Source organism: Homalodisca vitripennis, chromosome 7 (assembly GCF_021130785.1).
Source record: "Homalodisca vitripennis isolate AUS2020 chromosome 7, UT_GWSS_2.1, whole genome shotgun sequence".
NCBI lineage: Eukaryota > Metazoa > Arthropoda > Insecta > Hemiptera > Cicadellidae > Homalodisca > Homalodisca vitripennis.
This window is the reverse complement of record NC_060213.1, coordinates 26347723-26363180: the sequence shown is the minus strand read 5'-3', so window position 1 is coordinate 26363180 and position 15458 is coordinate 26347723. Positions and strand designations below refer to the sequence as shown.

General features: G+C 34.2%; 1 protein-coding gene across 1 annotated transcript in view; it reads left to right on the top strand.

Annotated features, from left to right (window-relative positions):
- Positions 1 to 78: 78 nt before the first annotated feature.
- LOC124366657 (zinc finger RNA-binding protein) overlaps positions 79 to 15458 on the top strand; it is a 33770-nt gene continuing 18390 nt past the window's right edge. Inside the window, exons 1-10 of the mRNA XM_046823259.1 lie at positions 79 to 85; positions 1403 to 1563; positions 2048 to 2222; positions 4160 to 4407; positions 4664 to 4837; positions 5074 to 5257; positions 8073 to 8216; positions 10267 to 10344; positions 12353 to 12494; positions 13492 to 13693. Of these exons, the coding sequence (XP_046679215.1) occupies positions 79 to 85; positions 1403 to 1563; positions 2048 to 2222; positions 4160 to 4407; positions 4664 to 4837; positions 5074 to 5257; positions 8073 to 8216; positions 10267 to 10344; positions 12353 to 12494; positions 13492 to 13693 (1515 nt within the window). The remainder of the gene's footprint in view (positions 86 to 1402; positions 1564 to 2047; positions 2223 to 4159; positions 4408 to 4663; positions 4838 to 5073; positions 5258 to 8072; positions 8217 to 10266; positions 10345 to 12352; positions 12495 to 13491; positions 13694 to 15458) is intronic.

The window sequence follows — 15458 nt, the reverse complement described above, 5'->3', positions numbered from 1 at the left end:
GACACTGTGCTGTAATTATAGCTTTATCTCAGATCGGAGTGATTAAACAATAGAAAATACTCTTTAGTTATATCTGCCATGAACCGTAAAAAGTAGTTAACCATATGGTCTTAAGCACCCATGTTGTATATCATATATTTTGGAAGAAGGAGATTGAGAGGGAAATAATTTGTTCTCTTTAAAGAGAGAAAATTTTTCATTTTCAACTGATTTCTACGATTACTAAAATATTTAACTTAATTGTACTTTTAAAAAAAATAATACTTCATTTCACTAAAATATATAACAGCTCAAAGTACCTATTGACGACTTATTACTGTGTCAGGTACACTAATTGTGAAACTAGTATCAAAATAAAAAGTAACATATATCATTTAGTTCCTGTTCGCTGTGCTTCTTTGTTGCATTGTTCTCGTAAATCTCCACCAACATCCTCCTCATCAAATGGATATTCATCCCCACTTTCACCCAAATACTAGAAATTAAGAAGGTCTTTTAATATTATTAGCAACTTGTTTTAGTACTACCTTCAATAATACTTTTTTTTTAGTTGTCCGATACCCTTTCTTTAGCTTGATTTTAATCGCTAAATATTGTTTTGGGGTGACTTGAAGAGGGGTATGATCCACCATGGAGATTACTTTAATCAGAATCACCAGCAATCAAGCAACGTCTCTACTTTTAGAGATTCCCCATACAGCAATTCTCCTATATATACAGGGGTGCTGAAAAGTCCCGGGACGGTCTAATAACTTTTGAACTAATTACAATATAAGAACCAAAATTTACATCAAGCTTTTGCTCATATAAAACTATTATTTTATGTATTTCACCATGATATCCTGCTTAAGGGGGATATCCCGCTAGGGGTTGGTGAAAATTCTTAAATAGAAGCATAGGTCGAGTCGTACATCAAATTAAAGCTCTTTTAATTAGAAACATTTTGGCGAAAATCTGACGTAAAACAGTCGACGCATTACAAAATGGCGGACACTCAAAGATTATAAAATACAGAATTTTTCAAATGCAAACATTCTGGTTGTTAGAGAAAACTGAGACACTTAATCTTTTATTTTACTTCTTTTACTTCAAATCACTTACCAAAACAGTTATAACAAATGTTCAAAGTGTTTGCCTTCAGTTTGCTGACAATATCCCAATCGATTGTAGAACGCTGATATCCCACCTTTCTGAAAACTGGATCATCAGTATAATGCAAAAAATGTTCTTGAGTTGCATTTAAGAGACATCATTGTGTAAAATAAAACTTAACAAATAATTTTTTCTTTTTGATGTATATGATTCATGTTTAAAATGTTCACACTTACTACAGGATGTTGGAACTAGCCTGGTTAAGTCAAGTACGTAAAGTTTTTATAAATTGTTCTGTTCTGATGTGCAGTGATCGGTGCGACACCGGCTGGACCCAAGCCAGCGTACAGTGCGACGTATACAACACAGACAACTCGCCCGGGTACGCAGGCTACACCAGTCAAGATACTGACGGCCACAACACCCATTGTCCCCTCCTACAGCTCAACCTATCCGTCACAACAGTCTCAGGTTAGTAACCATTGTAACTCACAATTAAGATTAAAGAATGTGTGTCTACAATTTCTGTGCAAGTCTTCAAATCCTAGACCATTCTTATCTTTTACATTCATTGGTGATTTATCTTGATCTTGGTAATATATTAACTTACTTGATATAGGAACTCGTACACAAGACAAACGTAATAGTTACCCCAGTCCTTTGCAATACTTGCCTTGTTTTCTTTTTAATTGTTTTTCGTGTCGTGTAACATACTACCTTTCCCTTATAATAATGCTCTTTGAGTTCACAGCATTACAACATAAATATGTTATCTTTAAGAGATTTTTATTTGTATTAAAAATTAGTAAAATTTTAATTTACAAACCGCACTCTGATTAAAAAATAGTTTAAACCATTTAATAAATAAATTATGCACTTAGGCAGTATATTATTATTGTTCATCCCTTGAAACAAAATTGAATATTGTTAGTGATAATGTGTTGTGCAATGACAGGTGAAGAAGACATTCCACCCACAACAAAGCACCAACAGCAACACCAACACAGGATCTTACGTGGGCCAGACGTACAGCTCACAGACGAGCAACGTATCAGTGTCTGGCAACTACAGCCAGAGTTACTCCACCCCCACTTCTACCCCGAGTCAACCTGCGGCCAAACCCAAGCCTGGTTAGTCCAAGGAAGATCTCACTCATAAATGAAACATTTCCTTCTATTTTAAACATTTTCAAAGCCATTTGGCAAAGCTATAGTAGATGAAAATGAAGTAAACTATTCTTGATTTTCTTTGTAGTTTATTTACTTTAGATTCGTACTTACAATTTAATTTTATCTAGGTTAGTTATACAAAAAAGAGATATTATTGGATATCGCAATAATTGTTTTGAAAAGTTGCAAACTAATGTTTAATCTGGAAAATTAGAGATTTAAATCCCTCATGAAATTTCTGTAGACGTCCTAGGCGCACTAGATGAAAATTGGTTAACTTTGGAATAATGTATTATGTACTTACATTTTATTATAGTAAATCCATGTTCTATAAATTTATACTATGTATATAGATAGATATGCAGTGCTATGTGGCTGAAAGAAAGCGATTGGTAACTCTAGTTACATTAAGTCAGGAATACTGGGAACCGTTAACTCATTCCTTGCAAAAACTACTGACTAAACACTAATTCACTGAATGAGATTCAAAGCTTATGTTTGTTCCTCATATCCAATATCAGTTGGGAGATTTATTATTTAATATATGATCTACAAGGATCACCCATTCTGAAGTATTGTAATCAGCGATGTATTATTAAAACTTTCCACAAATTGACTTAATTATCTTCTGAATAAAGAACAAAATTATTTCCTTTCAAATTACAATCTGTACTGCACAGAAGTTTAACAACAAATTCATATCTAAGAAAATCACATAGGTTGGCAACTAGAAACAGGATTTATGAAAGTTAAAGAACAGTAAACATTAAAAACAATCCATAGGCTTCCGATTGATGTATAATTTTTAAGGCCTGTGACTGGTAATAATACTTTTTATTCGTAAAATACAAATCAACATTTATATTGTCTAGCGCACTTTTCTTCGCGGTTAGGTCAGTTGACTTTTCTAGGGTTAACATATTTTCTGTGTTAACACAAAAATGAATTTAATTACATTTTCAATTTGTAATTTTTATGTGTTATACAAAACATAAAATATTCCATTCGCATCAAAATAAAAAAAAACTTTAACTCTAGCAGTGTATGTGAAGTGCACCATTGAAGTGCTTAAGCATTTTTTTATAAAAGTACTATTTATTGGCAAGATGTCTGGATGATATTCATACCAATGTATTCAGACAATCTAAACTACATATCGATGTACATTATAGGTCTTTATCTGTAATGTAACGAGTTTGGTAAACACTATGTAAAAATATAATTTTGAAAGCTCCCACCAGCAGTCTGAAGAAACTACCAAATACATCATTTTTTTAAAATTGCGGGACTTATATGACGTGTCTGACACCATTGCCAAATGTCACTATATGCAGAAATTACAATTTTTGTCACTTGTGCGTTTTTTTAACATATTGAAGAAATTCTTATTTTATTTCTATTGAAAAACTAACTAAGTCTTTTTCTGCATGATATTCTACATATTTTGTTGAAAAAAAATTCCAGTTCTTATTATTCTTATGACAAAACATAGTAAAAACATAAAATTTATTAATTATGGTGACTGTTTCTAAAACTATATATCATGAGAAAAAATTATCTGCTACAATGTATTTATTAAACAGCTTTAATATTTGTTACGGATTGTTTAAAAAATGCTTACTACATGCACAAAAACCGGACTCCATCTAGCTTGGCTGCAATGCTAAGGTTAAATCAATTAATAAAATTATTATTTTACCAACTCTGTGTTTACAAATTTTAAATGCGAATATGTATTCTCCCATGGTGCAGTGGCAGTTGTAATTTAGCCCATTAGTGCTAAAAAGGTGGAGTAATTTCACCAAAAGAAGATTAAATAAAGTGTTAGTTTACAAATGATGCACAACTAGTTGAGTTAGTAACTAATTAGTTATATTATGGATGTGTCTGTTTAATAGCAACAACCACGTACTCAGGTTACGACGCTGCTCTGTATAGTGCTGCCACGATGTACGTGGCCCAACAGAGCCAGCCCAACACCACTACAGTGTCCACTGTCGGGCCACAGAAGGCGGCCACCAACACGTGGCAGAATTTTAAGAAGCCTTTGGGTTTTGGGTTCAAGCTGAACAGGCCCAAGGGACCTGCCAAGCCACAGCAGCTTCACTATTGCGAGACCTGCAAGATCAGCTGTGCTGGCCCCCAGGTACGTCTAATTACAAAGTCACTAAAAATATTTAAATGGCTAAAAAGTAAACATTTTGTTATATATATATATATATATATATATATTTCTATCAAGCAAATTATTTGAGGCTTTTGAATATTGAGTAAATTGGTATAATATGGTTACCGAGTTCGTTATTGATAGTTTTAATAAAGGAATGTCTTAACAAGTAGAAAACTTAAAATGTTTATTGAAACTTCAACTGCAGTACAGAAATAAATGTCTACTTTTACAGACTTACCGGGAACATCTGGAGGGCCAGAAGCACAAAAAGAAGGAAAGCAGTCTGGCAGGCAGTGGTCCAGCGCCTCCTAGAGGTGGCACCTCATTGCGATGTGAGCTGTGTGACATCACTTGCACAGGCACAGATGCGTACAATGCTCACCTGCGAGGCGCTAAGCACCAAAAGGTCTCACTTTATTTTTACTCTATTTGATCATTATAGTTTTAAGTATCTTAACCTACTAGCTATTGCCATACAATTGCTCAGAACCAATTCACGTATATGTAGGCCTATAGTATAAATACATCAGATTCAGAGAACTGGGTTTCAAATTGTCAACAAGTAGTTTCAACTGTTGAAAAATCTTGTTGAGACTACATTTCTCAAATTAGCATAATTGAATATAATGTTTTGTCTTTCAGGTAGTAAAACTGCACACCAAATTAGGGAAACCGATCCCACAGACAAATCCGACAGGACTGGCCAAGGCAGCGACTACTGGAACCACGGCCTCCAAAACAGCCACCACCGCCACTACCACTACATCCTCTGGCGCAGGTGTCAAGAAAACTGACATATCCACATCTAAAATTAATTTTGTAGCATGTGAGTTGCGACTCTTTCTCTAATGTGCCCGTAAAACTGCACCGTCTGAATCCTACATTGCAATTCAGCAAAAACTGGTTCAAAATTATTTTCTTAATCTAACACGGTCTTTGCTTACAATATAAAATTTTGTGTTTGAATTTCCAATCACTTTTTTAATTTCTTTGAATGCTGGACAAACCACAATGGATACTATGGTGCAGTTTTTAATTTGTGTTTTGAGCAATAGATATATTAAAGTACAATACAGCGTTTACAGAAAGGGGGTTTTTTTGCTCGTAGATATTGTTTGTTGAGCATAATTAACGGGCCAATAAACGCAAGTAATTTGTGGTGTTGGATTAAAACTTGCAGTATATTTAACAAATTCTGTAATGGTGTATTACCAGCTTATCCTCGTAGTCAATTCTGTTATTGTTGCTGCTTTATCATTCAATGCATTTGTATTCACAAGTTGTCAGTGATGTAACAATACTTTTAATGTCCCAATTATAATTAAATATTACTACTGTTAGGAATAATTAATAAGATTTCAGTTTAGTCCTACTTGGAAAAAATATACATATATATATATATATATTTTAAGTAATCATATCATATTCCAAAAGAAAGATAAAAATACAGTGATCTGTTAAATTGTAGTAACTGTTAAATACCTTCAAAATCAAATCAAAATCAAAATCTTTTTATTGCAGCGACATTGTATATACATTGTATGGCAAACGTCAATACGGGGTTTCTAAAATTCCAAGCATTCATACACACAATACACATTCATACTTACAATTTTACAATCACGCCTCTTTCATTCTTCGCCGCCAATGCAGCCCACTTGGCACAGCAGAGTCAGTCTTCTAATTGGGCGGTCTCCCAGTCAAATGCCAAAAACTTACCCGCATTATAGAATGCCTGAGACACCAAGAAGCGTTTGAGGCGAGTCTTTTAACGCCTTAGGCGTTGGGGCATGTTTAATTGAATTGGGCAGTCTGTTGAGGAACTGCACACCCGCTTGCGAGGGTAGGCGTTCATAAACTACCGTTCTGTGTCTCCCAGTCCTTGTTCTTTTCTGTCATGCTATCAGTAGAGCAAAAACTAGTAGTTTGAAACTAGTGAGCAAACTGTAGTTTGATGCTGTTTTCCTTGCTTCCTTTTGCTTTGATAAGAGTGCAGAAACTAACAGATTAAAATGTTGTAGTGAACTTTTCATCCTTTTAAAGATGTAAAAAGTTCTAAAAATGTGTCCAATCTTGTTGAGCAAGGGAAAAAATACAAAATGTAAGTGTAGGCTTAAATAATCACGGTTTGTTTTTAAGCCTGTTCTATTAACAACAACTAAGTTGTAAGTTAATTTTGTTACATCAGTTAAAAAATCTATCTTCTTGATTTAATAAAGAATGTTATATAATCAAGATAACCCCTCTCTAGTGTTATTATTGTGTTAATGCTTCTTTCTTTGTTAATTTAATATTAAAATACAACAGAAATAATAATTTAAAAAATGCACAGTGCCTCATAGTTAGTTTCATTTTAGGCCCAGTCTAGAAAAAGTATTTATTAATGCGGTTGTGGACAATTTCTACTTCATCCTATTTTTCTACTATATCTAGCTTTTTTAGCTGCATGGTAAACTAATATATATAGTTGCTATTATTAATAAAATGTACTAATAATATTATAAACAATTTAATACAATAAATACTATGTATAACAAATTTTGAAAACTCTTGCTACAATTTTGGTACTAGTTAAAATTGTTTATAATTATCAGCTATTGATTTCCAAATTTCAGTCAACCTTGCGATTATTCCATTTCTGTTCTGAAGTGTTGAGGATGAGGCACAATGAGGTTCCGTCATAAACTTTCCTAATTTTTACATTTAAAAACTACTACTGTTTATAAAAGGGATATGTTCAGCAAGTGATTGCCCAATAAATGTATACGCATTTTACAGACATGTATGAAACTCAGACATGTATGAAACTAGTAACTTGCATCTTTTATTAAATGAGCCACAAATCTTGTAACTGATCATACTCATATAGTTGTTGTATTATGTGCGAGTATATTTGGTCCAAGAATCTCAAAAATCATCAGGCAGTTGTGTTTTACTATTGGAAAGTAGCAGAAAAAAATTAAGGGACAAATGAAACTTGGTTATATATAAAACTAGATTATTGCACGAAAATCCTCAAACTGTAGTTTGGAGTGAATGCCACAATGAGTCATGTTAGTGTTCTTCAACTATTGTTAATATGCAGTGCCACAATTTCAAAGCAATCCAGTCTGATGTAACTTACCTGTACACATTCACAAATTTGTTAATTAAATTAAATTTATATCAATGTTTAAGTAATAACCAGAAAGCACTGAATTGTTTGAATTCATCATTGACACCATCTTTAGTAAAAGTTGGGTATTACGCATCTCATTGTTATTTCTAGTACACCACTACCTCATGAAACGCTTAGAATGTTCTATTTCTAAATTCTTTTAATCTTTGTCTTTTTAAAAATATATAAAACACTGATAGATGTGCATTATTGTGTAGAGGTTTCAAGTCAATCCGTTTTATCCTTTTCTGGTTTTGCGATCACAAACATATAGGTGCTTTAATATATTGTGAACTGTATGACTCAAGTTGTAATAATTTAATGTAGCGTGATTGAACTGAAGAAAACTTAATCGTGAAATTAGTGTTTCCTGTAAACCTGTTTATTGAAGAACAATTAAATTTCACAAGGTGGGTCCTCTTTAGATGTAAAATTAGTTGATAACTGAAATGTAGGAAGATAAGTGACTAACTGATGATTTCAGCCGGGTCATTGGGGACAGTGAAGGTTGAGGGTGCGGCAGACGTCAAGGAGGAAAAGTCAGAGACTTCAGATGTGGAGATGTTGCCAGAGCCTGAGGTGACACCTGTCGGACAGGAATACATAGAGGAGATCACAAATGAGGACGGTAAGTGGATTGTACATTTGAATTGTTGAAGAGCGAAAGAAATTTAATGATGCTAAAAATTGTCAGGACTCTTTAGTCCATTTTGTTGAAGACAATGACACTTGTTTAAGTTGTTTGCTCCAGCATTCAAGGAATAATTTGTGCTTTAGTAGGAAAACAGTAAAGGTGCACCACATCAAACCACCTGCTGTTTATATATATATATACAGTGGAACCTGGCTAATTCGAACTTCTATAATTCGAAATCTTCTTTAATTCGAATATTTATATTGGTCCCTAGCATTTTCTATATAAGTAATGCAAAAATATTGTGGTTAATTCGAAGTTTATTTTGGATAATTCGAACTTTTTATTCGAACCAACGAAAAGACTCTGCACTCTTTCTAATCGCAAGGCCATTGGACACAGATCTAGCCACCCTCCCGTCCGGCCGGTCGGCTCGGCCCTATCCTTCCGCGCCTATTGTTTTGTAGACGTGACTTCGGTTGTCCAGCCTATGGACCAGGGGATCATAAAAAATCTAAAACAGTTTTACAGACGTTTATTGGTTGAGTACATACTGACTGAAGATAGCGACGCCCTAAAAAATCAAGTTAGACATTCTTCAAGCCTCTCGCATGTGCAAGAAAGCTTGGGACAAAGTAACGCCCGAAAACGATCAAACATTGCTTTAAAAAAGCTGGTTTTCGTAAAAAAATGAGGACGGCTGCGAAAGAGCCAACGACATTATAGCGGAAGCGGTACCTTCAGTTGACGGCTGGGAGGACGTCATTACTGACCCTGCCATCTCGTTTGAAGATTTTGTCAACGTGGATGAAGATGTTGCAGTATGTGGTGAGATAACAGACGCGGAGATCGTCGCTTAAGTGCTCAACAATAAACAAGATGGCGACATGGCATCGGGTGACGAAGACGGCGAGTCATCAGTTGGGGCGGAAATAAACGTTCCGAGTGCGGCCGAAGAAGCACACCACATCATGGAACTTAGACGTATTTTTGAAAGTAAAAATTAATAAGTGAGTCTATTTTCAATTCATTGAATATGGCAGAATCTTCTGTCACTTCCGAAAGACTTAACTTTAGAAAACAAGTGAAGATTTCCGACTTATTTCGAAAAAATTGAATAGTGTACTGTATAATGTTCCTTATCACCATTCAACTTATTTTCTTTTATCAAAAACAAATAATGCAATTGTGTATTTTTTAGATAATTCATGATTCAATTCTGTACTATTTTACCATACTTTGCTTGGTAGGAATGCACAGAAAAACATACATTTACAACCATTCATGTTTATTTCATAAAGGTTTTCAGCAAAGATGTGAAGTGCCATTATTTAATTCTTAACTTTTTTAATTCGAATTTTTTGTATAATTCGAATTTTTTTATTGGTCCCTTGAGATTCGAATTATCCAAGTTCCACTGTATTTTCTTATATATAATTATAATTGCCTTCTGGAATACTAGCAATCAGAAGCGATAACAGGCAATAGTCAGTAGTGTTGTAGTCTAAATATAGCGGACTCGGCTTTGATGAAGCAATAACAATAACTGGGGTATTTTCTAGCCTGTATCTAAGCAATATGTACGTCTGTTTTTCCAAGTCTATCATGCTAACTTAAAAGCTACTTGCGTCATTTTTTTACCGACATAGTATCGATCCAATTCAGATGATATCAAATTTTTAATATTTCAAACCGCAGATGACGTGTAAATACGATAAAATATGATTATTATTCTATTAAAGTTGAGTAAAATAATAAATCAGTAGTGCCACATAGCAGAGAGAAAATTAACAGTGATTCCTCAGTATTCATGTACAAGTACGGTTTTTTGGATATTTATGAAAGTAATTTAAAAACTAGTTGTCCGTATCGAATAGACAGACAATTGATTTCAGACTTGCATGGAAGTGATCACACTAATAGATAAGAATCTGAACTTTCTAACTTTATTTACTAAATTTTGTTGTCAATCTTAAATGCTATATTGTTTAATTCAATAATTAATTAATAAAGATTACTTACATAGGTCATTTTTATGTTCTAGGAAAAGTGGTGACATTCAACTGCAAATTGTGTGAGTGCCGATTCAATGATCCTAATGCCAAAGAAATGCACATGAAAGGTAAATATGATTGAATTTTTAAATAAAAAATAAGTAGACCTATAATAGTAATTATAAACTTGTGAAATCAACTTGTGTTTTACAAACATACAATGAAATTTAATCCTTCAACATATAGATTTTCATAAGCCCTTCATCAACCTCGTGCAGGAGTTTTGCCATCCTTGTCAATGAGTTAGAATTCAAGTAATTTTTTATTTACAGAATCCTAAAAAAGTAATGATGTTAAAAAGTAAAGTCAAGATGTCTGATTTTACCAGGCGAAGTTAGGGTTAAGAAGCCCTCTACCAATGGCCGGGCAGGTAGGCTGCTTGTAAGGACAGGATTGCTCAGCAGTCACATCCAACCAGCAGCCACACTCAACGTTGTTTGATCCAGTTATCTTGCGATAACCGTTGTACCCGTTACACAGCGCCATTTGAAAAGCAAAACAAAAGGAACAATTAGAATTTATTGCTGTTGATTTTGTTTTATTTAAGATTAAGTATTCCTTCATTGATAGAATTCGCCCAGTGATACAATGGATGGAGCAATATGAGTATAAGTCATTCACTTAGAGCGTTCTTTAGGTTTTGCTCCAAGATCATCTCTGGAAGTAGTTTTTGCATCTTACAGCCTATATATATGAGGGTTTATTCTCAAAAAATGCGCTGTAATGTGAAGTCATGTAGTATCTCTAGGCGTGCCTGGTGTCAGAGCCATGAGTGTCCGATCTTCATTACAATATTTCTTGGTCTATATGCAGTATCACCTCTCACATTTAGCTCTAAACGTCAGTTCCTGTATATTTTCTTGCAGTTGTTGACAAACAACAAATCGCTAGTGCTACTTGTGAACTTAGCTTGTCAATATTCTGTGAACTCGTGAGATCTACTTGGATTTTCCTAGGTTTATCTCCCTGATAGGCATAGGTCATAACACCAGTAGTTTACTGTGGACAGGTCATCACTCTTTAAACACTCGAATAGACTGTAGATGATATTTTTCAAGCAATAAGTCCATAAAGAATATGATATTCAAGAGTGCATGATGTCCAACAAGTTATACATTGTGTTATGTAAGTTTTTCACATTTTATTAAAGTACTACATTTATAATGTTTTAGGATTTAATTTGTATTGAGATTTGCTTCAAGGACTACTATTACAATATTCTATTTCTGACCAAATATTAACTCAATAAAGAAACTTAACTTTACATTCGTATTAATGTTAAATTTTATTTGTTAATAATTACAGGTTATTATACTGTATACCATGTCTCCAAAAAAGAATGCCGGGATTTTGAACGTCTGTCAAAATCTACATTGTAAACTCATATCCGACAATAGTGACATTAACAACACCACTTGTGTGAAATGTAAATCTTGTCATCATTTCTTTATGGCCGGCCAGTTGAATGTTCTTTTAGCACATTTCCTGTGTAACGAAACTGGTTGAATAAGCGACGAATTGTTTTTGTCATGTAGCGAATTTTGACCTCAATGTGTAACTCAGAACCAGTGCTGCACAGTAACTATCGATTTCAATTCTGCATACAACTGAACACACTGTTCCTTCTGTTGTGCCATAAACATTGCTCATGACTGACACCATGCAGCTGTACTGTGCATGCGAAGGTCAACACCTCCCATACTACATGAAAAACAAAACTTAGTTATTTCTACTTCGAGTTAGTTTTTTTTTTTTAAGTTTTCTTGAATAGTTTTTAAAGTAATGATCATGTATATACCTTTTAAAATGCTTTTCTACTATTGTTAGTACAAAAAAATCTCTGTAGCAAACAATAGTTCAGTTCAAAGAAACTTCCACGTTGAATGATTAAGCTAAGAGTGCAATTTCAAATCTACCAGATAAAACAATGACTCCTAAACAACTTTAATACACCTCCAAAGGGAACTTTTGAACAAGCCCGATGTTTAGAATACATCAAATTTATAATAGGTATTAAATTCCTGTGAGTATTATATCTATTTGTTGTTCCTAGTAGTGAAACGATTCTGGTTTCAGGTCGCCGACATAGATTGCAGTTTAAGAAGAAAGTGAATCCAGAGCTGGTTGTAGATATCAAGAATAATAATCGTAATCGGAAAATTCACGAGGACAGACTTCGTGCCAGATTAGCCATGATGAGGAAACGAGAGGAAGAAAGGTAAATTCATCATTCATACTTCAGTATTTAAAATAGTAGTTAATTGTTTCTTTGTTTAGTTTTAGTTCTTGTTGTAGGTATTGAAGTAAATATGATGAGAATTTTAAGAAATTGGAGAGAAATTACTTTTCCGTAAGATGAGATACAAATTACTGCATGGAATTAGAGCTACAAACATTTTGCCAGTTAAAAGGCATTAGCTGTTATGATATTTGTCCTACTCCTGGTTCAACCAAGCATAGCTTTAAAATGGTCACATACACGTTGACGGATTTTGTTGAAAAAAGTACCATTGGAGTTTTAACAAAAACTGCAAGATAGTTGGTATCTTGTAATTTTTTTATAATACTGGTTTTTTGTCATTTCACTCAAACATTTTTGATAGACGCCATTTTTTAGTATTGAAGTAAATCTCTTATTTCTCTTCTTGTTTTGTCGAGCGTGGCTGCTGCTAGGATTGGTGACCGCTAAGCGATACTGTCCTTACAAGCAGCCTGCCTGCCCAGCCGTTGGTCCCCAGGTTAAGTTTTAGAGAGGGCTTCTTATCTCTAACTTCACCTCGTAAAATAGGCATCTTTTCTTTATTATCATGCAAAATTTGGTATCTGTAGCTGTATTAGTTCTAGAGATAAATTTTTTAATTAAAAGTACATAATGGCGGCCAGCGGCTAAATGAAACATTTCATGACTCATGTTTAGAGGACATTTTTTGAAATGATTAGTACTGTCAGCTGCAGAAGTTTTTGACACCCTTTTCAAAACATCTCACATTTTTTATAATTGTAAATAAATATGTTTTTATTTTTTCAAATATATACAAACATTTTTATATAAATGGAATATATTTTTGAAGCCTATCTTAGTAACTGTAAGTGATATTGTTATAAACAGAAGGTAGAGGATATGGACTTGTTTTTGTAGTATTATTTAGTTTTACGCAATTTAGTTACTCAATGTCAAAAATGGCTCTGATTTTATCACCAGATGTGTTTTATAGGGCTAACTTCTGGACTGACAGGATGATGGAGGCAGAAGAGCGAATGTACTGGGAAGAGAGGAGGAGGTACGAGGAAGAAATGGACTATTACGAGTGGTACAGGAGGTCTGTGCCTCATCCAAGGGGTATGCCACCCCCTCCTCCGCCTCCTGGTCACCCCTTCGGTCCTCCCGGACCTCCCATGATGCCCCCACCACCATCTGTGAGTATATCATTGCTGCTTGTCTAAATTAGGTTTGGGAGTCTTATAAAAGTAGGCTTTTGTAAGCATGTGTGCTCAATACTTAATTGCTTATTGCCAATAATTAACTTGGCAATTCGTTGAGATAATATTAGTCTACACACTATTTGTATAGTTACATAATTATTTAATCTAAACAGAAATCACTATTTGCAGTTAAAATTGAAATAATCATACTAGTCTACGTATTTTGATCCTCTTTATATTCCTCCTTAGTATTCTTTCAGAAAGACATTTTTAAGCTCTCCCAGAAATTTCTATAGTCGGCAACAGTTTTCAAATAAGGCAAGGTTGAGTTTTGATGGATGCAATAATATTAACTGTTTTCTAATTGTTTGTTTTGTGGTGAGTTAATACCAAGTTTTTTTGTTTCTTGACAAGTATACTTGGAGGAATTTAGCTGTGCTCGTAGGGCCCAAATACTACCCTTTCAAAAAATAAACGCTATCTGTGTGGTGGGTTGCGTTTACGTGCTAGCTGCTGAGATGAAGGTGCAACAATCTCTTTAACAACTTTAAACTCATGATTTCGATTTGCAGATTAGTATTGACAAATACGTTATTTTCAAAAATACGTTATACACACTTTAACAACTGAAAAACAAGGATAGGTCCTATTATTGCTATTATTTGGTATTCTCTTATTATTTAATTCCACCACAATCAGCACTGTCACAAAACAGACTGATTTTAGCGAGTGTGATGAGTTATTTGGGCCAATACGATACCTGAAAGGAGGGTTTTACCCGTGAGTCACAGGAAATGTTTTCGGGACTGAGCGCATAATGCTACCCCTCCCATCTATCACCACGCACTCAAGGTCACGGGCGCAGCTAAAGTCCTCAAACTGTAATTATGGATAGAGTTTTTAGTGGCAGTTTGTGAACTTTTTTGTTGAAGAAAAAGCATTGAAGTTAATGCTATGATAAAGGATTAAAATTACAAGTAGACAAAAACTATTTAAATTGATAACAACATTTATAAATTTCACAAGAGCAATGAGTTTTTGGGAGTGATTGATTGTATTGACAAGAAACCAAAAAAGGGATCAGATCTAAAATTCTATTATTAGCATCAGATAAGTTATCCAGTAATTTAAATTCATTTAAAAATATTAATATTACGTTGACTTTCTTTACATTGAAAATTGTTAACTCCAAAATGGCTGAGTTTATGTCTCACTAAATAAGTCTTTTTTGTCACAGGGATGTCTTTATGTTATAGAGGGATAATTAAAACTGCCATGACAAAAATGATTTAACCCTTTGCGTGCCACGGCGACGATACATCGTCGCCAAAAACCCTTGCTAAAAGTGCCACGGCGACGATAGATCGTCGCCGACTTACTGTGCGAAAAGTGCCAGGCGACGATCCGTCGTCGCCGTCTGTTATCGTAATTTTTAACGCTTTATTTTTCATGAATTCTTTTCACGACCAATATTGTTTTATTTGTTAACTATCCTGCAATAGATAAATAATAGTTCACATAATACTTTATATTAGTGAAGATAAAAAAACACAGAATAATAGAAGCAACAACAGCTGGCGGTGATCAACCGGGCGCGTAACATCGTTGGCGCGTAAACAACTCGCTACGTATAGTATGCGTAATATCTAAAATAATACGTTCGGTCACATGGTTGTGTATACATCGTTTTGAGGTTAGGATCTCTAAAATGATTTTTTTTAAATTGATATCTCCCGTGCGTGCGCATGCGCACGCGAGC